At 36.6% G+C, this 24,737-nt stretch overlaps 1 protein-coding gene across 7 annotated transcripts in view; it reads left to right on the forward strand.

Annotated features, from left to right (window-relative positions):
* Positions 1–24,737, forward strand: part of Sim1 (SIM bHLH transcription factor 1) — a 79,555-nt gene that overhangs the window by 35,454 nt on the left and 19,364 nt on the right. For all 7 annotated transcript variants that reach the window (XM_045155459.1, XM_004660599.2, XM_045155461.1 and 4 more), the window contains one exon: positions 12,629–12,797. In XM_045155459.1, coding sequence (XP_045011394.1) covers positions 12,629–12,797 — 169 coding nt within the window. The remainder of the gene's footprint in view (positions 1–12,628; positions 12,798–24,737) is intronic.

Genomic DNA, 24,737 nt, shown 5'->3' on the forward strand with positions numbered 1-24,737 from the left:
AGCACTACAGAGGCAGAGAGAGGAGGATCAGAAGCTCAGCATTGCCCTTGGCTATAGAACAAGTTTGAGGCCAGCCTGGGCTACATAACTACTTGTCACAACAAAGCAAAAAAAAACAAAGGAACAAACAAAAAATAAATTAGGCCAGGAATGGTGGCACATGCATTTAATCCCAGCACTCAGGAGGCAGTGGTAGGTGGCTTGCTGTGAGTTTGAGGCCACCCTGAGACTACAAAGTGAATTCCAGCTTGGGCTAGAGCCTTGAAAAATCAATAAAATATAAGTATAAAAAAAATCAATAAAATATAAATATAAATAAATAAATAAGGAGTTCAGACTATGAAAGAGTGTCAGTTTTGAAACATATTCCTTTCCTAAAATGAGCATGTGTTTAATTTGTGTTTAAGTGTGTTTAATTTGTTTTGCTCTGCATTATAAAGATCAAAATGCTCCTTTCCTTCTAAGAAAATAAGAAACAAAGGAGCTATAATAACAACAGAATTTAGATCTTACATCTGAAGGATGAAGAGATGTATTTAAAACTTCAGAATTATATTTTTTTCAAGGTAGGGCCTCACTTAAGCTCAGGCTGACCTGAAATTCACTATGTAATCTCAGAGTCTCAGAATGACCTCAAACTCATAGCGATCCTCCTACCTCTGCCTCCTGAGTGCTGGGATTAAAAGCATGTGCCAAATGCCCAACTCTTCAGAATGATTTTCGAGCATAAAAATTAAGTGTTTTTTTTTTTTTTTTTCAAGGTAGGGTCTCACCCTAGCTCAGGTTGACCTAGAATTCACTATGTAGTCTCAGGGTGGCCTTGAACTCACAGCAATCCTCCTACCTGTGCCTCCTAGGTATTGGATTAAAGGTGTGCACCACCATGCCTGGCTAAGCAAGAAATAAAACCCTCAAATTAGGGTTCAATTTAATTGCACAATGATAGATAAATGCACTTTTTTTAATTAGCAGTGCCTCTTACATATGCATCTTTTTTTTTTTAATTTTATTTATTTATTTGAGAGCGACAGACACAGAGAGAAAGACAGATAGAGGGAGAGAGAGAGAATGGGCGCGCCAGGGCTTCCAGCCTCTGCAAACGAACTCCAGATGCGTGCGCCCCCTTGTGCATCTGGCTAACGTGGGACCTGGGGAACCGAGCCTCGAACCGGGGTCCTTAGGCTTCACAGGCAAGCGCTTAACCGCTAAGCCATCTCTCCAGCCCTACATATGCATCTTATGCACACTAAGCAATCTTTTCTTGTTGAGCTACATCTCCAGCCTATATATAATTAAAAAAATATATTTTATTTCTACTTATATTTCAGAGAAGTAGAGGGAGAGAGAGAGAGAGAAAGAGAAAATGGGTGTGCCAGGGCCTTCAGCTGCTGCAAAGGAACTCCAGATGCATGCGCCACCTTGTGCATCTGGTTTACATGGGTCCTGAGGAATCAACCTGGGTCCTTTAGCTTTGCAGGCTAGCGTCTTAAACACTAAGCAATCCATCCATCCCTACATACAATTTTTTAATTTTTTTTGTTTATTTTATTTATTTATTTGAGAGCAACAGACAGAGAGAAAGAGGCAGAGAGAGAGAGAGAGAGAATGGGCGTGCTAGGGCTTCCAGCCACTGCAAACGAACTCTAGAAGCGTGCACCCCCTTGTGCATCTGGCTAATGTGGGTCCTGGGGAATTGAGCCTTGAACTAGGGTCCTTAGGCTTCATAGGCAAGTGCTTAACTGCTAAGCCATCTCTCTAGACCCCTACATACAATTTTTAATTCACTTGAAGCTATATTGTTTTCAGAAACCATAGGCAAAGACTCTGTTTTATTCAAGTATACTAATAATAAATAAAGTCATGTTTTCTAAAGAAGGAAACAAAAGTTAAATAGTTCATATGAAAGCCTTCAGAGGCAGATAATTCTATAGGTAGGAGTTGTGGAAAATAGATTAGGAAGTAAATGAAATGTGTAGGCACTGAGAAAACACATGGACACCTGAACAATTATCATTCATACATGGCATGCCTGAAACAATGAACCTATCTATGGAGAAAAGTCTGGTAGTGTTTCCCCTTTGTATTTAATTTACATGAAGAGGAAATTCTGAAAATAAAAAGAAGTGGGGAACTATTTCACTACAAGATGGGAATATCTGAAATTTTGCTCAATTCATTTTTGTTTTTTGGGGGGGAGGGTTTCAAGGTAGGGATTCACTGTAGCTTAGGCTGTCCTGGAATTCTTTATGTAGTTTCAGGGTGACCTCAGACTCACAGCAATCCTCCTACCTCTGCCTCTTGAGTGCTGGGATTAAAGTCATTTACTACCATACCAGGCTTTTACAATTAGTCTTTCTGAAAGAAATACTTGTTCTGATGATATGCCCATTATAGAAAAATTATGATAGTGCAGAGAAGTATAAAAAAAGAAAATATGTTTTAGTTTTAGATGTCTGCATTTAGTATTTACTTTGTTGCTTCCCATGATGCATATCTAATACTTATTAATTTAAAAAGAAAAATTCAGTTTATTATAGTGTTTTTCTCATATCATCGGAGTCAAAACATTTAATGACTACATAATATTTTATTACATGAATATGTCCTAACTTAGTAATTCCTTTATTTTCAGATCTTAAGTTATTATTTCTGGTTTAATATGATAAATTATTCTGATGAACACCCTTGCATACATTTGTAATACTTTTATTATTTTCATAAAAGTATTTCCTCTTTCAATGGATACTTTTATATTCCTAGAAGTGAAATAGCTGAATATAAAGTATGAACATTCTTAAAACTATTGCTCTCTTACCAGTAATATACATGAGTGTCTACTTATTGAATTATATTACTAGGGTTTTATGTCATAAAAATATCTTCAACAATTTGAAAGTAAAATATATCACTTGTTACCTGTTTTAATTCATGTAGATTATTATTACTTATGAGGCAAAGTCTTTAAAATATTTCCCAGCAATTTGTTCATTGTGCACATCCCTTTTTCTTTTGTAGAGATAGTATATTCATTACTACCTTGGAATGTCTGTTTCTCTGGGGGCTTAATGCCTCCTAACTCCTTCTATAAAGTGGTAATAATTCCATATATCTAGTTTAGGCTAAAACTAATTTGGTATTCTAGTTTTCCTAAATATCATATGTGCTATGCCTAATGTTAAAATTTGATAAAAAGAAATGTATTTTATTAGTGTGTATAATACTAAAACAGTTAAATATTACATTTTTCTTTGACTTAGGAGCTCATGGAACTTCAGAATTATTACTATTGATTATAACAGGGATTAAAAAATGTCTCATAAATTCATTTACTTAGCAAACATATATAGGTTTAATGGTCTCTTGAATTCTTGGTTACTTGGATTTGAAATAAGAATTATTTTTGTAAATCACTAGCAAGTGAGTATCTGTTCTATGTAAGATGTGCTAGAAAATTAAGACTGCCATATGACAAGTGATTTAGGAGTTGTTTGTAAAGATATGACATTCACCACAAACTAAGAGGCAGGAGCAAGAAAAATCACCTTGGCCCATAAGGGTGAGGAAAATGTTCAGATGCAGTGTGGTGCCAGGTATTTAGCTCTATTTCAGCTTGTTCAGTGGGTTAACTGGAAGTATCACACAATGTCTGCTATGAGTGAGATGGCTTCTTGGTGTGTTATAATTTTTTGCCTTATTTCTTACTTATTACTGTTTGCCTACTGATTTTATTCATCTTTATCCCTCTTGAAATCCAAACATGATAGCAATCTGTGTCTGAGCCATTGGTCCTATTGTGGAGCCATCTACTCCATAGATGTTGGATAAAACCTTCAAACTGGTGGGCAAAGATGATTTCTAGGCAGAGGCACTTTATGTAAAAGCAACACATTTTTAGAATTATGATATGGAACAAATACTAACCCACTTATTAGTATGAGACTGTTTCATTTCCAGGGGTGCTTTAGTCTAAGTTCCCAGCAGATTGTCTTAGTCTGTGAGCCTCTCACAGTATGGATTCTCCTTCTCATCTCTCTCAGCTCGGCTCCATAGGAGCCTGAAAATGAAACATAAAGTAGGTCTCTCTGCTGCCAACGTTTACAGTGGCTAGGCAGTAACTCTGCCAGAATATAAAGCAGGTCATGCACTTTGTGTAATGGTGAATCTAGAATCCAATTAAAAAGTTTAATGTAAGGCACAATCATTCCATTTAATCTGATTATAGTTTAATGCAATCCTCTGCTTATTTCCATCAGTGCCTTGGGTCCAACTCAGTTACATATCTTGGTTTCCACGTTTTTTGGCTGGGTAATTTGATCATCTTCAGCTGTTTAAAAAATAGCTCAGTTGGGAAATCTAACATCTTTTGAGAATTGCCACATAATGCAACAGCCACAAAAAAGCTCTAGAATGACCTGCAGATCTGAAATTGATGGAAGCAAAAATTCAGTTCTTTAAAATTAAACTGGAATAGAGTGTGATAATAAGGAGGAGCATTCTTGTAAAGAATCTAGACATACGTTTCAGCTCACTTGAAGGCTGTGAATGTCAGTGTGGATGCTGGCATCACAGAGTACTGTGTCCCAGTTGCAATGATAGCAAAGGTGCTCCTACCTTTGCAAGGGCATCACACTGAGCTTTTCATGAGGGAAGTTGGCACTGACATCATGAATAGTTGTGACATTGTTAAGGGAAGGCTGAAGAAGACGTGCAGTGGCCCCATTTTTCTATTGGAATTTGAGTTATTCTAAATGTGTACATGACTATTATAAAGTTTAAAGTAGACTTGGATGGCTAATTCTGCAAATTGAATGATTTCTGACTGTCTCTAATGGAATAAGAGGATTACTTTGGTCTGTGCAAATATGGGTGAGATTGACAAGCTGCAAGTCCAAGTGTTTGCAAATTACCCATCTCTCATTGCTTTCAGAACTGAGTTATCTGAGGATGTCCATAGGTCTTGTAAAAATTATTAAAAGGAAAGAAAACCAAATGTAAATGATTCTCAATGAAGACTATGCCAAGTGGCCTATGCCATTATTCCCTTTTAAATATGCCAGTAATGTCTGGAGGAGCTGCCATAAAAAAGATGAACCATGGAGCCCAAGCTGGGTCTGTGTGGCATTCTCAAGAAAGCTTGAGGTAGAGCTGGGCTGTGTCTTTAATTCAAATCAGTTGAGTGACCCGTAGGAGTTTTGAGTAGTGAAGCAGGAGGGCTATATTCTTCTGAGTGTGTGCTCTAAGGATACCACTTTCTGACTTAGTAATAAAGAACCTACCTTAATAAGTGTCTAGACCATACATACCACAATAAAGTTTAAGTGCTAAAAGATAGCAGAACAAATTAAAATGTGTTCAGGGTGAAAAAGCAAGAAATGCCACATTAAGGTATTTGAAATGAAAGTTATCCTAACTGCCACCAAAGCAGAACTTGTTCTTGTGAAGATAGTGCTGAAAAGTGCCAGAGTTTGAAATTCAGAATAATTCTGCTCATTGAGTATTACTCTTTCTAGGCACCGTGCTAGTTTTTCATACACTACTTCATCTAAACTTTGCCATCTCCTTACCGATTACAAATGGAAATTGAAGCCTATATGGCTTGTTAGACAATATGTGAAAGGTTGATTTAAAACCTGATCTGCTTGACATTGTGGTCTTCTGCTATATTTGGGGAATTATTTTTCTTTATTTTTTTGTTGAAGACAAAGATCATTAATATTTTTGTTAAATTATCAAGAGCATTTATATACCTTTTATACTTGATAGTTTTCATGGAGTATGTAGAATTTTAAATTCTTTACTGACTTTAAAATGTTATTTAGATTTATTTAATTTGTGGAATTTCTGTCATCAGAAGTTATGCAAAAGCTTTAACAAGACCTCCATTTTTTTTCATTGTGTAATAATCATACACATTTATTACAGCATATTTCATGCATGTGTACAATGAGAAATGATAAAATCATAGTAATAGTAATCAGAAGTTCCATTTTTCTTATCATTTTTATATTTTGTGCCTTTAAGCACCTGTCTTATAGTTTTGCATGAAACTTGTTATAGACTATGAACTATAGTCACTTTCTGTGCTATGGAACACAAAGAACTCATTTCTCCTACTAACTATATTTTAAAAATATTTTATTTATTAATTTGAGAGAGAGAGAGAGAGAAAGAGAATAACTGTGAGTATGGGTGTGACAGGACCTCCTGCCACTGCAAACAAACTCCATATACATGCACCACATTGTGCATTTGGTTTTATGAAGGTGTTACGGAATTGAACTTGGGCCATCAGTCTTTGCAAGCAAGTACCTTTAACCATTGGGCAATCTTCCCAACCCTCCTAACCATATTTTGATACCAATTTTCCAGCTTCCTCCATCCACCTCTCTCTCCCTTTTCTTGCCTTCAATAGTTATTATTCTACCCTCTTCTACTTGAAGATCAGCATTTGTTAGCCTCCACATATAAGAGATAACATGTTAACGTGGTATTTGTCTTTGTGAGTTTGACTTTTCACTTGACATAATGTCTTTCAGCTCCATTCATGATGCTTCAAATGATAAGATTGCATTCATTTTTTATGGCAGAAGATATTCATATATGTGTATGTATGTATACTTCACATTTTTTTTCCTTTTTTTACTTCAAATTTTCTTATCCACTCATTTGTGTGTGAACATCTCAATTGACTTTACATATTAGCTGCTGTGATGCAATAAGCATGGGGATTTAGGTATCTTTTTAATATGATGATTTCATTTCTTTTGGGTTGATGTTCAGAAGTATGATGGCTGTATTACAATGTAGTTTTTGGTATTTTTTCCAGTTTTCTGAAGAGCCACCCTACTGTTCCCTATGATGACTATATCAGTTTATTTTCTCACCAGCAGTGTAGAAGAATCCCCTTTTCTTTGCATTAGCTTTTTTTAAATATTATTTTGACTGGAATGAGATATTAAATTGTGCTTTTGATTTTCACTTCCTTGGTAGCTAGTGATTTGAGTTGGTCATTTATATTTCTTCTTTTGAAACTTGTCTATTCAGATCATTTGTCCATTTTACAATTGTATTACTTGTGGATTTCTGTTTTCTTCAGTTCCTCATATGTTCTACATACTAACTTCCTATCAGTTGAAGAGCTTGCAAATAATTCTTCCATTTTTTTTGTAGGTTAAATCTTCACCATGTAGATAGTTTCCCTTGCTGTGCAGAAGCATCTTAATTTGATACAATCCTAGCTGTCAGTTTTTATTTTTGTTACTTATGCTTTTGGGCTCTTACCAAAAGGCATTGTCTATACTGATGTCTTGAGATGTTTTCCCCATTTTCTGCCAGTATTAATAGGCCTTTCATTTAAGTTGATATTATTTATTTCCAAGCAGAGAGAGACAGAGAGGAGAGACAGAGAAAATGGGTGCATCCGGGCCTTCGGCTGTTATAGTTGAACTCCAGATGCATGTGCCATTTTATGCATTTGGCTTTATGTCTTTACTGGGGAGTCAAACCCAGGTGGTTAGGTTTTACAGACAAGAACCTGAACTGCTGAGCTCTCTCTCAAGCCCATGTTTTTTTTTTTTTTTTAATATTGCTTGAGATAGGAATTAAATTGCAATTTTCTGTAGCTAGATAACTGGATTTCCCAGCATTAATTGTTGAGAGGCTATCTTTTTTCCAATGTATGTTCTTATGTCTTTGTGAAGAATCAGTGGAGTATAGATACATTGATTTACTTCAGTGACACCTCTGTTCTGTTACATTGCTCTGTTACATCAACCTGTGTATAAGTTTTTATTCCAGGACCATGCTGCTTTGGTTAGTGTCGATTGCAGTATGTTTGAGATGAGGTGTTATAATACCTCCATCTTTGTCCTGTGTACTCAGGATTAGTTTGTATGATGTGAAGAATATACTATTTTTTTTTAAAAAATTTTAGGTGCTAGGAACTGAACCCAATTCCAGGAGAATGATTTACTCCTGAGCTGTACCTCCACAACTTCAGTGGTTCATTTGTCAATCACTATGGGGAGTATACGCATTCTAACAATATTGATTTCTTTTTTCAATCCATGAGCATTGGGTGTCTTTCCATTTTTTGTGCTTTCTTTAATTTATTTCAGTAATCCCTACTCTCATAGTCTTGAACTCATGATTTTCCTTCCTCTGCCTCCCAAATGCTGGGATTAAAGGCTTACACCACTATGCCTGGCTAAAATGTTACTGAATAAACATTTTTTTTTTGGAGACAGTGTCTCACATTATTGCTCAGGTTGTTCTTGAACTTATGACAATCCTCTTGCATTAGCCTCTAGAGTGTTAGGATTATAGGCATGAACCACCATGTCCAGCCTAAGCTTTTTTTTCCTACATGCAGCATCATGTGATCTGTAAATAGTTATAATTTAGCTTTTTCATTTCCCATTTATGTAGTTTTTTTTTTTTTTTCTTTTGAGGTAAGGTCTTGCTCTAGCCCAGGCTGACCTGGATTCACTATGTAGTCTCAGGGTGGCCTCGGACTCACCGCGATCCTCTTACCTCTGCCTTCTGAGTGCTGGGATTAAAGATGTACACCACCATGCCTAGCTCCCATTTATATAGCTTTTATTTCTCTCCCTTGCTTTATTGTTTTCTCTGCTACTTCCAGTATTAAGTTAAGAGTTATGAAAGTGGACTCCTTGTTTTTTCCAGATCTCAGAGGAAATGTTTTTAGCTCCCCTCCCCCAAGAAATATGATTTGTCTGTGAATGTGTCATATATAGTCTGTGTTATGTTGAGGTATATTCCTTCTCTATCCAATTAGAAGTCTTTATCATGAAGTAGTGTTTAATTTTTCCAGAGTCTTGTTCTGCATCTATTCAGGTGTGCATGTGTTTTTTTTGTCCTTCATTCTGTTGATATTGTACATTTGTTAATTTTCATATGTTGAGTTACTCATGCAGCCCTTGAGTAAATTCCATTTGGTCATTGTGTGTGATCTTTTTGATATGATGTTGGATCAGAGCTGCTAGTGTTTTGTGGAGAGATTTTCTCTGTGCATTCATCAGGGTTGGTGGATTACAGATTTATTTTTTTGTTGTGTCTTTATCTCACTTTGGAATCAGGGCTTCATAGCGTGAGTTCCCTTCCTCAGAAAGACCTTGCAATAGTTGATAATTGAGATACATGCCTACTAGAATCTGACTGTGTAGAAAGGAAAAGTGAATATTATTTATTCTTTGATTATAATTATGAAATTCATGCATGACATGCTAAATTAAAAAGGAGTTTACAAAGATACTTGGCTACACTTGCAAGGCTGAATTATTTTTGTTTTTTATGTATATCTTGTACTCTTCTAAAAATATTTTTTAATTATTTGCAAGCAGAGAGAGAAAGAGAGGGAGAAAGAGAAAGAGGAAGAGAGGGGGTAGCAGAGAGAGAAAGAATAAATGGTATGCCAGAGCCTCTTGCCACTGCAAACAAATTCCAGATGTGTGCTCCACTTTATGCATCTGGCTTTACATGGGTGCTGGGGGATTGAACCTGGGTTACTAGACTTTGTACTTTTATTCACTGAGCCATTCTGTCCTCTATTCCAATGGACAAAAGTGTATTTGATTCAGATGGTCAAGGGGAGTGGCTCTACCTCCCACCAGCGTCCTATTTGATTGAGTTACTGTTGTTTAAAGGAAGACAAGTCAAAGAACTCACAGCCCACATGGTCTTTTCCCATTAAGGAAGGCTACTGGCTGGGTTTGTTGGTGCATGCCTTTACTCCCATCACTTGGGAGGTAGAGGTAGGAGGATCAATGTGAGTTCAAGGCCAGCCTGAGACTACATAGTAAATTCCAGGTCACCCTGGGTTAGACTGAGACCCTACCTCAAAAACCAAACCAAAACCAAAACCACCCACCCAACCAACCAACCAACCAACCAACCAAACAAACAAACAAACAAAAGAAAGCTACTGGTTCTAAGTTGTTAATGCTCATTGGTGAGGACAAACTTTTTTATAGTTTTGTCCTTGATATCTCCCCCTTTCATCTGTGTGATGTTCAGTGAAATTGTCTTTAACACATAAAAATCTGACTCTTGTAGGAACTTAAAATTTACTGAGGAAGATATAACATAATCATTTGAAAAATTATGTTAGAATGGGAAGAAGTTTCCAGTCTCCACCTCTCTTAGGATTAGGTCTGGTGCCTCCAGAGAGGGATAGAGGCTTAGGTCTTATATTAATTGATGTCTACCTGCCCTCTAGAATATAACCTCATACAGCAGAGACTTAGTAGGCATATATTGAATGAGTGTGTAATATTAGCAAGCAGGAAGCATTTTATAGAGGCAAGTGGGATTTAAGAGGAACTCTATAGGTATATGTTGGGGGAGTAAGAAAGCTCCAAAATATATGGAATACTATTTGGATAACATGCATGGTGATGAATTAGGCATTATGGCAGACAGTGACATGAATAGACTTCCGAAGCCAAGAAGCCATGGTACATGTTGACTTCTAAACTTTGGGCTACTCTTGAGGAAAAAAAAAAGATTATTTGCATTGAGTGAATTGAATAAAACCATTTATCAGTATCTGCAAGGGATTTGTTCCAGGATTCTCCCTGGATATAAAAATTCACTTACAATATCTTAAACAATGTATATGTTATATAAATAGTTGTTATGCTGTATTGCTTAAGGAATAACAATAAGGAAAATAAGCCTGTACAGGATTAGTACAGATGCAATTAAAAAATATTCTCAACTTAATGTTTGGATCTGCAGATATGACATGTGCTGGTAAAGATCCTGACCATTTGAAATCAAGCTATTGTAGTTTGCTGATGTGTGTCACTGTTCTATAGCTGTGCCAGTGATAACCCTAAAATTACTGGAACTGTGTGGGCTGTTTCTCTTCTTTCTCACATGAGAGACTCCTGGCCTGAGTTACACTTGTTCATCTTTTAGTTGATAGTCAAGTTGCATGTGTTTGATATGTCTGGTATGTATGTATATGTATATGTGTGTGTGTATGTATATATATATATACATATATATATGCATATATATGTATATATATGTATGTAAATATATATACATATACATGTATATATGTATATATAGTATTTAAGACTATTTTAAGACTATGTATTTGTACATTAAAATAGGCATACAAAACTTAATAAAGAATCCTTATATATGTTGGACTTGGGGCTTACCTTTTGACTTCTAGTGCAAAGGGGGAACTATGATGAAATACATAGTTCATAGTGTTCAGGAGTTAAATATAAAGTCAGCTACCCAGGAACAGCCTAAATAGTTATGGGAGCTGAAAGAAATTTCTCCCATGAGTGCTGATAGAGAAGACTCTGAAAATATACTCTGTATTCCCTTCAATCAGTCTGTAGTCTTTATGTGTGTTTGTTTACCATTGCCTTTCACAAATATATTATAATCTATGCATTCAGGGATTGTACATATTTATTCTCACATCTCCATCTAGCACAAAATTTTATCTATATTAGGAGCTTAATAAATTATTTATTAAATGAAACAAAGAGTGGGAAAAAACTGGTGGTAAATGTACTCTGAGAGAAATGAATTAGTCAATTGGAAGGGATTTTTAACTAAGCATAGGCCTAGTCATACTGATTAACTAGCTATTAGAATGTTTGGCATGGTTACCAAAATGATTGCTCTAGTATCAGCTTATAGAAGACATTCTTCTCAATAATTAGGTTGCATCAGCTAGATATTTCATCAACTGGCTGTTGAGTTCACTGCACATTGGAAACTTTCAGAGTAGGTTTTATAATTTACATCTCACAAAGGTCAGAATTTAAACTTTATACTTAACTATATAAAATAAATTAGTTTTATTTTCTACTTAACTAAAATCAATGGAATATTTTTTTCAAGGTAGGGCCTTGCTCTTGCCCAGGCTGACCTGAAATTCACTATGTAGTCTCAGGGTGGCCTTGAACTCTCGGTGATCCTCCTACCTCTGCCTCCTGAGTGCTGGGATTAAAGACACGCACCACCAGGCCTGACAGAAGCTTTTTGTCTGTGATCTATGAATATATATGGGTATCATGATCATATGCATGTGGGCATGTGTGTGTGTGCACACGTGTGGAGGTCAGATGGCAATATTGAGTATCTCCCTGTGTAAGGTACTCTCCACCTCATTTATTCAGGCGGACTGTCTCACTGAAACTTGAGTTCATGGATTTAGTTAGTTTAGCTAGATATCTTGCCCCAGGAATACCTATCGTCCTCCTGAGCACTGGGATTTCAGGCATGTATCACCACACCTGGCTTTTACATGGGTGCTGGGAATGTAAGCTCAGGTCTTCACACTTGCATGATAAGCACTTCTTTCCAGCCCCTGGGAGGGGGTACCTTTTAAAATAAATCAAGACTGTTTCATAGGCATATCATCTAACTCGGCTAATGTCTGTGGAAGCCAAATTCACACATGTTAGTTAAATATGAAGCTTTTCTAGAAGAATTCTGGTGTTCATGTAAACCAGCTATCTGGCTAACTTTTCTTGCTTCCCTTTTCACATGTAGAGGACTATCACTCCTAATAAGAGAATGCATGAGTATATTTCCTGTGTTGGATAATTAAGGGTTTTGTCTTCCCACCCTACAGAGACACAGAATACAAAGGGCTACAGCTCTCCCTGGATCAGATCTCAGCTTCTAAACCCACCTTCTCCTATGCCAGCAGCTCCACGCCCACCATAACTGACAACCGGAAGGGGGTGAAGGCCCGGCTCTCTAGCTCAAAGTCAAAATCCAGGACATCCCCATACCCTCAGGTAAGTATGTGGCTATTTTGTAACTTTCTTTTCTTGTGACCTATTTTGATTCTGAAAAAAGTAGAAAAACTGTTTGGAATTACTCATCTGGTTTTAATAGATTTAAAACGTCTGTAAATCTGGAAGGTTTTACAAAGCTATCTTCTTTCTCTTCTTCCTTTAAAGTAAGTGTGTTAGTAAAATCTATGAAATGATCTTGTGGTTTATTGCATTTATATAAGGATAAGGAGGATTTAGTTGTTATAACTTTTTTGTTTTTTCAAGGACATTAATTATACCACCCCATGATAAACCAAGAAGATGAAGGTAACATAGTAAAATTAGGAAAATAAGAGCTTGACATAGCAAATTAAATTAACACAGGAATTGGAAAATAATAAAATAAAGTGGAAAAAGAATGAAGAATGCCTCTCACCATGAGATATGAGCACACATTGACTAAGACCAGATGACAGTTAAGAGTAAGGAAAGCAAATCTCTTATCCTGACAAGGTGGTGAGATGATGAGACCCAAAGGAAGTATTCTAGAAATGTTGCAAGGTACAGATGAGAGTCTTTGTTCATGGAGGAAAATATAGTGTTTTCTGATCTGTTTGTGATATATAGAAGCTAGGCTATGTCAAGTATATATGAGGCCATTTCACTCCCATCCTCCTTTGAGAGAGTTCTGGGCCAAATTTCTCACAGTTTCTTGAGTAATTCAGCAGATAGTTCCAAGGCCTTTTTAGTTATTTACTTAGTTCTTATTGGTTATGTTTTGTTTTTATTAAAAATGGTATACTGGGAGATACAGAAATGGTTATTTTCTTACTTGTCAGAGCTGTTATTTTGGTAATATGTTTGGCAATGAACAGCTGTGTACTATCTGAAGAAAAAGTGTTCATTGACTCAGTGGTCACTGAAAAGCTACAATTTGCTAGATTATTTTAGCATCTGGATCTGTGAAGTTGAGCAGACCATGACCTCTGTCTCCAGGAATCTTAGGTCACACGGCTTGAAATCTTCCTCAGAGAAGTTTAGGGTTTCTTTACTCTGACAAAATGGAGTAGAGAAGGTGGATGGAGCCTAGATGTGTTTTAGAGCTCTATTTCTGACAGGATTGCTGAGCACCATACTTGTGAAGTATTAAGAATCATGCCAAAGCGGGCTGGAGAGATGGCTTAGTGGTTAAGCGCTTGCCTGTGAAGCCTAAGGACCCCGATTCGAGGCTCGGTTCCCCAGGTCCCACATTAGCCAGATGCACAAGGGGGCGCACGCGTCTGGAGTTCGTTTGCAGAGGCTGGAGGCCCTGGCACGCCCATTCTCTCTCTCTCCCTCTATCTGTCTTTCTCTCTGTGTCTGTCACTCTCAAATAAATAAATTAAAAAAAAAAAAGAATCATGCCAAAGTCACTTCCACTGCCCATGCTGCTTTCTAGAGAATGTCTAATGAGGTGTATCTTGTACTTTGGAAAGTAAATTTTACTTCTTCCTTTGCTTCTTGGAAGGATGGGTTGTGCCGTGGAGTTAGCATTTCTCTTAAATATGTTGGAGTATGAGACACACAGCTGAAAGAAGAATTTAGGAAATTCTAAGTTCAGAAGCATTTGGTTCTTTGTTGTACAGAAATTAAGCACACAAAATCTCCCTGATGTATTTCTAAGACATCATTGCATAGTCTGTTTCCCTCATGCTCAGCTCTTAACATCTAAGTTTTCTGCAAGTTCATTCTAACAGTCTGTGTTCTTAAAAAATATCTTTACTTCCATTAGATGATTCCTTGTGTACAGTGTCATGAACACATTTGTGTGTGCATGTGCGTGTACATGTTTGGTGGGAAGCAAAATGAAAAAGTTACATATGTTCTGTAGTTTTAAAAAATAATTTAAAATGGAATACTATAAAACCACTCTGATCTCTTATTTTTCTCTTTCTAAATTTGCCTTCCCTCCCCCCACTATTGCATGGTGTTCAAAAATCACACATGTACACATATGTTGATCTAGGATTTCTCTAGTTTATGTGTGTATTCATTTTTTTGAAGCAAACCCAACAGACTGGCATTTTTTTAGAGAGGGAGAGAGAGAGAGAGAGAGAGAGAGAGAGAGAGAGAGAGAGAGAGAAAGAGAGAGAGAGAGAGAGAGAGAATTGATGCACCAGGGCTTCCATCTGCTGTAATTGGGCTCCAGACACGTGTGCCACCTTGTGCGCATGCCTGACTTTGTGCGTTTGTGTTATTGTGTGTCTGGATTATGTGGGATCTGGAGAGTCAAACACTAAGCCATTTCTCTAGCCCTGTGGTAACTTCTTATCCACATGTAGTCCTTAGCACTGTGTCCTTAGCCTTACTTCAAGTAGTAGAGACATACATTAAGGTTACTTAACATTTGCATGTCTGGTGAGAGTGCCTCTTGAATTGTGTTTATTTTATACACTCATGGTGCTAGATCAGTCATTGCTTAGTTCCTACTATGTGGGCTCCTCACCCATATGGGTCAAAAATGGAATTCTCCCTCTACATTCAAGGAATCACTGGTGTAGGCTGACAAGTAAATAGGTATTTGCAATTTAGTGTCAGGGGCTATTCCTCACCATTTCTACTGGAAGAAAACTTAGGAATCTGTCCTTTTTGGTTTTAATTCTTCAGAAAATTTAAAGAAGAAAAAATCCTCTCAAAAATGTTATTTGGTATAAATTGTTCTAGAATTAAGGAATAAACTTTAATTTTTATGCATTCATCATTTCTCATATCAGTTTCTACTCACCAGATGCCAGCTGGGGTTCTAGATGCTGCTGTGATCACTGTGGGAGGCGGGGGCATGGATTGGGTGAAGGTGCTGCAATATAAATAGTAGTGGAAGAGATGGCTTTACATTTTGCAGTATAGTTAGTGCAGGAAGTGTAATATGAGATGGTATATTCCAAGGGCTTTGTGAATAGTATCAATGAGTTAGGCTGGCTTATGAAGGTATTACTGACATGGTTTTGAGGGTAACATTCAGGGAAAAGAAGGGAAGATGGCTCAGAAGAGTAAGGTTATGAGGAAATGCAAGAATATGTTGTTAGTATGACTGAGTCTGCTGGTGGAGTGGGGAAGGTTGATTTCTCTGAATGAGGGAGTGACAAGTTTGGAAACAGACTGGGGCCAAATATATGTTAAGCCAAGGAGTTTAGAGTTGGATTTGTGGAGAAGAAAACTATTTTTAGTAGAACATGAGTGGGCTGACATGATGAAGCCAGGCAAATGGTTTAAAAGACCAACTTTAATGTGATATTGGTCTATGAAGACCTGTAGGAAAGATCTCTACTAAGGTCAAAGGCAGTACAGATGAAGAATTGGCTGACGTTCTTGGCTTCTTGTGATAGGTATGTTTTGATTATCATTGACTTACTTTGAATTTATTAGTTTATAACTTAGTTTCAGTTGTTAAAGCCAAATATAGTTGGAATTCCCTTATATGTATTAATGGATGCATAATAATGAGTAATTATGATGATGATGATGATGGCTTTAGTGTATTTAAGTTTAAAAGCATCTGCCCATTTTCCCAAAGTAGCCTGTACCTTTGTTTTGATATTTTTAACATGCAGATTTTCATCTAAGTTTTCAGAAGATAGTTGCCAGAGCAATAGGAAATCCACAAAATAATAGCTGTGCCTCTTAAAAGTTAACTCAGTGGTAACTTAATGATGCTGTTATTTATTAGGTCGTACATGACATATACTAGGCACATCTAACAAGTACTAACAGATGTTTACTAACTGGCAATCAGCATCACTGTGTTGCAGAATTATTTAGGCACCTTTTATATGAGCATTCAAGACATACACACACTATAATTCACTATCACCACATAGTTTAGGTTCAGAAGTAAATGAACTTTCAGGCCCTTTCCTGGAATTACATACCATTGGGAATGACTTTGGATTTGAATTTATTGTGGCTGTTTAATGAATGACTCTGTGTGTTACTTGGGATGGGGAAGGTCAAAACAGAATTGTTTTGAATGATAGAACATTCCTTATAAGAAATATTACAGTTAATTTCCAAAGGCTTCTTGTATCTCTACTGTGCAACTGTGCAGCAGTCAGTAGACTATATGATTGATATATTGCCCTGTTATCAGTCTTGTACTTATGAGAAGAGCAATGCAGTTTCATAGTTCTTTTGAATTTGGACTAGTTTTTGGACCAATTGTGTTTTAAGCAACTAGTCCTACTGTAATGCCAGTTGAAGGTTATCTTGCTTTGGTGTAGTCTGTCAATCATGAATAAACTGCCTTCTGATTTCAGAGATTCCTTTTAAAATTATGTTGGCATGTTTATAGTTGTATTTAATATAATCAGTGTGTGCCATCTGAGTTTGTGACAGAATACTGCTCTCCTTTTGCCTGTTCCCTAACCACTAGTAACCAATGTGTGTATCATCCTGGATAACCATGCATGCATTACACTGTGCATGCTTCTAGATTCTGAAAGTATTTAATCACTTGATATAGACACACTGTAACACTTGGAGGGTTTATTTCACATCTGTTACTTTAAGCTATCCCAACGAATCCTCTTAATTTTCATTGCCAGAAATCTGGCCTCCTTTTGGTGGCAGTAGGCACTCTCTTTCCACAAAAGTTTCTTCTGGCCCCAGTGGTACACTGGTGACTAGTACACCCGGAACCTGCTGTGAATTTTAAGTTGCAGAGGAAAAAAATACCAAGAATTTTCCCAGCAAGTAGTCCTGCAACACACAGTACTTTTATCACTGCCAGTATAGATATTCCTTCAAAGGGAAATGTAATCCTTGATTATTTGAAACAAAAATATTAATGTATTTGTACAAGAAACATTTTTCCAATAAATATTACATTATACAGGCTGGGATATAGGTCCAGGCCATGTATAAATTTAGGATTAGTCTCTCTCCTGTAGAAATATCAGGAAGCTAGTACAATAAACATGGCCTTGTGTGTGTGTGTGTGTGTGTGTGTGCGCGCGCACGCGCACATGTGTGTGCATGTGCATACATATGGAAGTCAAAGGACATCTTTCCTGTCTTCTACTTTATTTGAGGCAGAGTCTCTCTCCATCTTGCTATTGTTGTTGACTGCTGCTCTCAATGTGATCCTCTGAGCCCCCAGGAACGTCTCCCATCTCTACCTCCTGTCTTGCCCTCAGCATACAGAAGCCCACTATGGGGACTGGGAATCAAGCCAGGCCTAAGCAGAAAGCACTTTATTCACTGACCCATCTCCTCAGCCACATTTTTGGCCATTTGAAATTATCTTCACATATGAACCTCTGAGTATTATTTTAGAAAATATTTTGTTTAATAAGTTGAGACCTGTATGATTTGTTTATATTACTGCATTTATATAAACACCTGTGCTGTGTAAAGGTGAATGCTTAAGTCATCATACCCATGGTCTAGCTTGGGAGAAAAAAAACCTAATCTTTGAGAGAGGAAGTAGAAGATGTGTTTAGTTATGGGGCTTCAGGGCCACAGCTTCTGGCTGGAGGGGAATACAGTGTGGTCCAGAGTTGTTGGTTTCCTGTTCATCCTTTACTTGATAAATTTAATAAGGTTGGAATTACATCAAATATCTTTTTCCAACCACAGTGGTATAAAATAAAAAATCAGTAAGAGGAGAAAAATTGGAAAAGTCACAAATATGTAGAAATTAAAAAAGCATACTCCCAAATGGCCAATAAGGACTACTTGGAAAGATAAGGGTGCTCAATAGAATAGGTGTGAGGAAGAGGGACAAAAAGGGGTGTTAGGATGAGAATATGATCAAATTACAGTATGTTCATGTATTAAAATTCTCAATAAAATATTTAAAAATCTGGAGAAAACAAAAAATGCAAACAGAACACTCCAAAATATCTAGATATAGCAAAATATGGTCCTGAGGAAGGTTTATATATGGATACTTGTAATGTAAAAATAAGCATGGGGTGCTGGGGTGATTGCTGAGCAGGTAAGTACACTTGTCATGCAAGCATGAGGACCTAAGGTGGTATGAGAAGGCTCAGGTTTGATCCCTAGTAGCCATATAAAAAGGCAGGCATGATGATGTACATTTATAACCTCAGTTTTTTTGGAGTGGAGAGTGGATATGGGCCTTGCTGGTCATTCAGTTTGATGGAAAACTAAAGCTCTGGGTTCAGAGAGAGAAAACAATGGGGAAAGGAATTGAATAGGATACCCTATGTTCTTGTTTGGCATCTGTATACACACATGTGCATATACCAAACTAACACACATGCACACGAAATCATACAGGCTATACATACATGGCAAAAAAATTCTAGTGATTGGACATGGAAGCATGTTGTTAGCATTTGAAGATTATATTAAGCTACATAATAAAACCTTTAATAAAACAAGCATCTAGAGTAGAATTCAAGGTAGTGTTCTTGCCATTGCATTCAATCCCTAGCTATCCATAAACAAAAAAACACAGAGGAATGGAGGGATAACTTAGCAATTAAGTCTAAGAACTCATGTTCAAATTTCCAGATCCCACATAGCCAGACACACAGTGATGCAAGCATACAATGTTTCACATGCACACAAGGAGCCACCCACACCTGGAGTTCATTTGCAGCAGCTAATGGCTCTGGTGTGTCTATTCTCTTCCTATCTGCCTCTCTCTCTCTCAAAATAAATTATAAAAAAAATCTTAAAAAACACACACACAAAGGGGACTGGAGAGATGGCTTAGCAGTTAAGGCACTTGCCTGAAAAGCCTAAGGACCCATGCTTGACTCTCCAGATCCCACATAATCCAGATGCACAAAGGTGAGGCAAGGGCAAGACACACATGCCCGCTAGGTGGCGCTAGCATCTGGAAGTTGATTGCAGTGGCTGAAGTCCTGGCATGACAATTCATTCTCTCCCTCCTCTCTCTAAAAAATAGAAAAACACAAAGAATGCTGTAAACCTAACTTTATGCCTAAAGATGAAGAATAAAGAACAGAGTTAGCAGAAGGTTGGAGATAGTGAGGAACCAAATAAAGCAGAAAACAATAATGAAGATTCATAAACCTTTAGCTAGACTAATTTAGAAGAGGATACATGTAAATATGAAAAAAAAATGAAGAGGAGACATTACAACTGATACCACATTAATGTGGAGGATCTAAAGAGATTACTGTGAGCAATTTTGCACGAATAAATTGGAGAATTTATAAGAATATAGATGCATTTCTGTAACATAAAACCTACCAAGACTGACCCATTCAGATACAGAATATCTGCAGAGGGCAGTAATGAACAAGGAGATTCAATCAACAATAAAAAGCCTTCCAAAATGCCAAACCCACAACTACATAGCTTCACTAGCAAATTCTTTCCCACATCTAAAGAAGAAATAATGTGAATCTTTCTTCAAAATTGTCTAAGAAACTGAAAAGGAAGAAATATTTCTAAACTAATTTTATAAGGCCAGAATTCCAGTACCAATAATGAAATGACACTTCAAGATGAGATAATTTCAGGTCAATATTATTAATGAACATAGAAGCAAAAGTGTTTAAGTGTACTGGAAAGTTAAATTAAATAGCATATTAGAAAGATAATATGCAGTGACTGAGTGAGATTTATCCCTGGCATGCAAGGACAGCTCAAAATACAATCAACAATTGTGATTCAAAATACATATGGTTATCAGAATAAATGTGAGAAAGAATTTGACAAAATCTGGCACATTTTCATAATAACTCAACAAATTGTTTACATAAAGAATGTGCCTTAACACAATAAAATCAATAACACATAAGCCCACAGCTAACACAATACTTAGTGGCAAAAAGCTTTTCTTTAAATATTATCCATGTATATTATATTCATGTATTAAATTATCATAATGAAACACATTATTTTGTACAATGAATATACACTTAATCAGTAAAAAAAAAGTAAAAAGAAAGACCACAACCATGACAAGACAAAACATAAAAGTTTGCATAGAACCACAAAAGACCCTGAATAGTGAAAATAGTTTTGAGAAATAAGAATAAAGCTGGTGGCATGATACATCCTGATTTCTAACTGTATTATAAAGCTATACTAATCAAGATGATATATTACTATGAAAATAGAAATGGAACAAAATGCAGAGACTAGAAATAGATCCATTCCTATAGGTTAGCTAGTATTTGACAACCATGCTAAGAATAAACAATTGAGAAAGGATAGTTTCTTCAATAAATATTGTTGGGAAAATTGGATATCCAACTCAAAAGAGTGTAATTGGGTCTCTGTTGTACCAAACACACAAAGTAACTTGAAATAGATTACAGACTTAAGTATAAGACCAGGAACCACAAAATTTATGGAAGAAAATATAGGACCCAGTAACTGATATTAGTCATGTCAGTGGCCTTGTTTGGATATGTCACCAAAAGCAAACATAAGCAGACCTGCATCAACCTAAATTGCTCCAATACACTAAAGGAAGCAGTCGATACAATGAAAAAAATAGCCTTTGCAATGGCAGAAAATGCTTTCAAACCATGTAACTGATAAGATGTTAATCTATACAATATATAAAGAATTCAGTGTATAAGGAACTCGGTAGAAAAAGGTCCAGGAAAAATGGGCAAAGTGCCTGAGTAGAAATTTTTTCCAGAGATGACATACAAATGATCAAAAGGTAAACAGGAAGGTGGCCAATATCACTGCCAGCAGAGAAATGTAAATCTAAACTTACTTCTCTGATGATGGCTGGTATATAGCAGATGAAAGATAGAAACTGTTAAGATTGGAAGGACAGGAAATGCTGTGTGCTGCCAGTGTAATATAAATTAGTTCAGCCATTCTGAAGATAGTGGGAGAAGGGGTTCTTTAAAACAATTTAAAAATGGAATTTGACATAATCCAGTAAATCCCATGTCTTGGTATGTACCTCTAAGAAATGAAATCATTATCTTGAGGGGCTACTGTGAGTAAGCACAATACACAGTAGTGAAGAAATGCAAACAACCTAAGTGTTCACTGGTGGATGAATGGCTAACATCACTTTCAGTTAAATGGCAACCTTGCCATTTGTGACAAAATTTGAGTTCATTATGCTCAGGGAAATGTACCAGATGATGACAAATATTGAATAATTTCACTTGTATGTAGAATCTGATCATGTTAAACTCATAGAAGTAGAATAAAATGCTTGTTGTTAGAAGCTGAGGGAGTGGAGAATGAGATGTTGGTCATGTTAACCATGCTAAATTACATACTTCAAATTTACCAAGAGTGATCTTGAGTTTTCACATTAGACACTCACAAGTCATAAACTCAGAGAGATGATGGCTATATTAACTAACTTGAGTCTAGTAATAATTTTACAAGGTCTACTTATGCTACATTATTATGTTGTATACCATAAATTTGTGGTGTTTGTCACTAATAGCTCTAAAGGTGGTGAAAAGACTCAGATGTGTATACATATACATAACTAGGTAAAATCTACAGTTTTAGTTTTCTGAATTTTTCTGTACTTAGCTTCCAAAAAGGAAATGTAGGCCCCTCCTTTCATTTCCAGTCACCAGTTTAGAATGGATTTGTTCAGTGGAGGGCCTTCAAAACTTCAGTTCCTTTTCACAAAGTCACAAAATGATTGATCTTTCAGTATGCAGAAGCTGTTAATATGCTCACCAAGTAAACCCAGTTCCAGGACATGGCCAAGAGCATCTTGGGCAGCATTTTCACTGTATGAACCTAGAATAATGCAGCAGAGACCACAGGAAAGCTGCACTGAGGGGCTGGAGCAAGGGGCCCCACCTGTACCCACCTCTCCAATCTGACACTACAGGTGGACATCAGAGGGAAGTAACACATCAGTAAGGGACTGAAGTGGTCTCACTTATGGCTGAAGCCTACCATGAAAAGCAGTTGCTACTAAAATTAAAGCCACTCTGCTGGAAACACAGAATTTACCCATCAGGCTAAACCCATTTTTACTTGGTGTGTTCTTGGTCATCTACAGTAGAGGATGTGCTAAGTTAAAGGATTCAGTTAAATGTTTATCCTGTATTTGTTATTACCTGTTTAAAACTTCAGTGCAATGAAAATGTTTTAAAGTCCTTTAGGAATTCTCCTTTGAAATTACAAAAGGGCTAGATTGTGGATTTTATGGTTTGGAACAGCCCTCTCCATATGGAACCCTATGGGTGATTCCTTATAGTGTTACACTTGAGGAAACACAGCCCCTCATCTGGCATGCTGACTCCCTTCCAGCTTATGGAGATGCTCACCACAGCCACTTTTCTGTGAGAAAAATGAGGAAATGGAATCCTAGGAACATCTTTGCAACTGTGGGGGGTGGATTAAGAGAAGGCTTATGACATTTTAAACCACATTTGGGACATATTTTTAAAAAAACTTCCCATATTTCTACTTGATGAAATATATTAGAGGATTTACAGGTGTAAATTACTTCTTGTCAGCATATTTTAGAGTTAAATATGAAATATGGATTGAAATTTAAAACCAGTGTCATAATGAGTAATTAAGTATATATAACTGATTCAAGTCATTGAAATAATAAATGAAAGTATTGTGAATACTTTCCTAAATATTGATTTTGGGAAGCTGATGATTATACTATTTTCTAAGATGAAGGAAGAAATGGCCCAAATACTTAGAATTTCTAATAATTGAGTTCTGATTTAGTATTTGTTTTCAATTTTAATTACTTACATTATGAATAGATGCATTATTACTTAGCTTCTCTTATGAAATCTTCTTGGATGTGATTCAAGATTGATATCTTTTTCTCTTACAATATATTTATTAGTCTGAGAGTGTAGCATGCAGAAGGTTCTGGATTCCATACCCACCATCATAAATGTGTGTGTGTGTGTGTGTGTGTGCGTGTGTGTGTATGTGAGAGAGAGAGAGAGGGAGAGAGAGAGGGGTGGGGAGAGGAGAAAGAGGAGAGAATGTATGAATTTTCTATAAACAACTTCTCAGAAGACTTTTTAGGAAGGTTCTGGAATACTACATAGCTGTGATATATGTAGTATATAATCTCGTATGTAGCCCTTCTTAGGGTGTATTATATGCAATTTTTGTTTATTAATAATAACTTAGAGATGAAGAAGTAGCTGCAAAAATGACTAGCAAGAGAGCAGGAATGTAGAAAATAATTGCTACTTACTTTCTTTACAACTTCCCTTTTAAATTTTCTAGGTACTAAAATTTTTCAGTTGAGGTGAGCCTTATTGTTTGTGTGCTCTTTTAGTTAAATAGGCACACGGCTTCAGTAAGCCTCTCAGATTAGCAAATAACTTGCATTATTTTCATTTTATGAACCATTTGATTCTGACATGAGTTTTTCACTTACTCTATGTCTGTCCTTGAGAATCCACCTGGCACTTTACAGTGTATGTACGCTGAAGCTGTCCTCACAGTCAGCATGGCCTCTGTTCAAGGGAAGCATCCATTGCACTGGGGGTTACTTTAACAGACATGCCGTATCACTTTAATCTAACTCCTTCACCATCTGTTCTCCCTATAATGGTGAATGAAAAAACAGAACATATTTTAGGTTTCAGGGTTACATTAGTAAAAAGTAAGATAAAAGTGATTTAAAAGCATGCATATGTTCTCAGTACAATGCAGACTGCATCTGTGGCATTTTCTCTCATGGTTCAAACACAAATCAAGAGGAAAGCTGCTCATGTCTGATAGAGTGAAAGTTTTTCATGGAGAACAGGACTTCACCATCAGAGGGTCTCTTTATATATTTTACAGCTAAAAATGATAAAACCTCAATGAGCTGCCAGAGTAAAAATAGATAACTGTGACATCTACTGTGGGAACATCTGGCATTCCTCCTCAGCTTGGTCCTTGCTGCTATGTGCAGATGAATGCAGAGCACCTGTCTAGAGCATGCTGTTGAAGGAGCCATGAATCCTTGGACCGTTATTAAAAAAAAAAAAAGAATATCTATGGTACCACTGT

The sequence above is a fragment of the Jaculus jaculus genome, chromosome 7 (assembly GCF_020740685.1).
Source record: "Jaculus jaculus isolate mJacJac1 chromosome 7, mJacJac1.mat.Y.cur, whole genome shotgun sequence".
In the NCBI taxonomy this organism is placed as follows: domain Eukaryota; kingdom Metazoa; phylum Chordata; class Mammalia; order Rodentia; family Dipodidae; genus Jaculus; species Jaculus jaculus.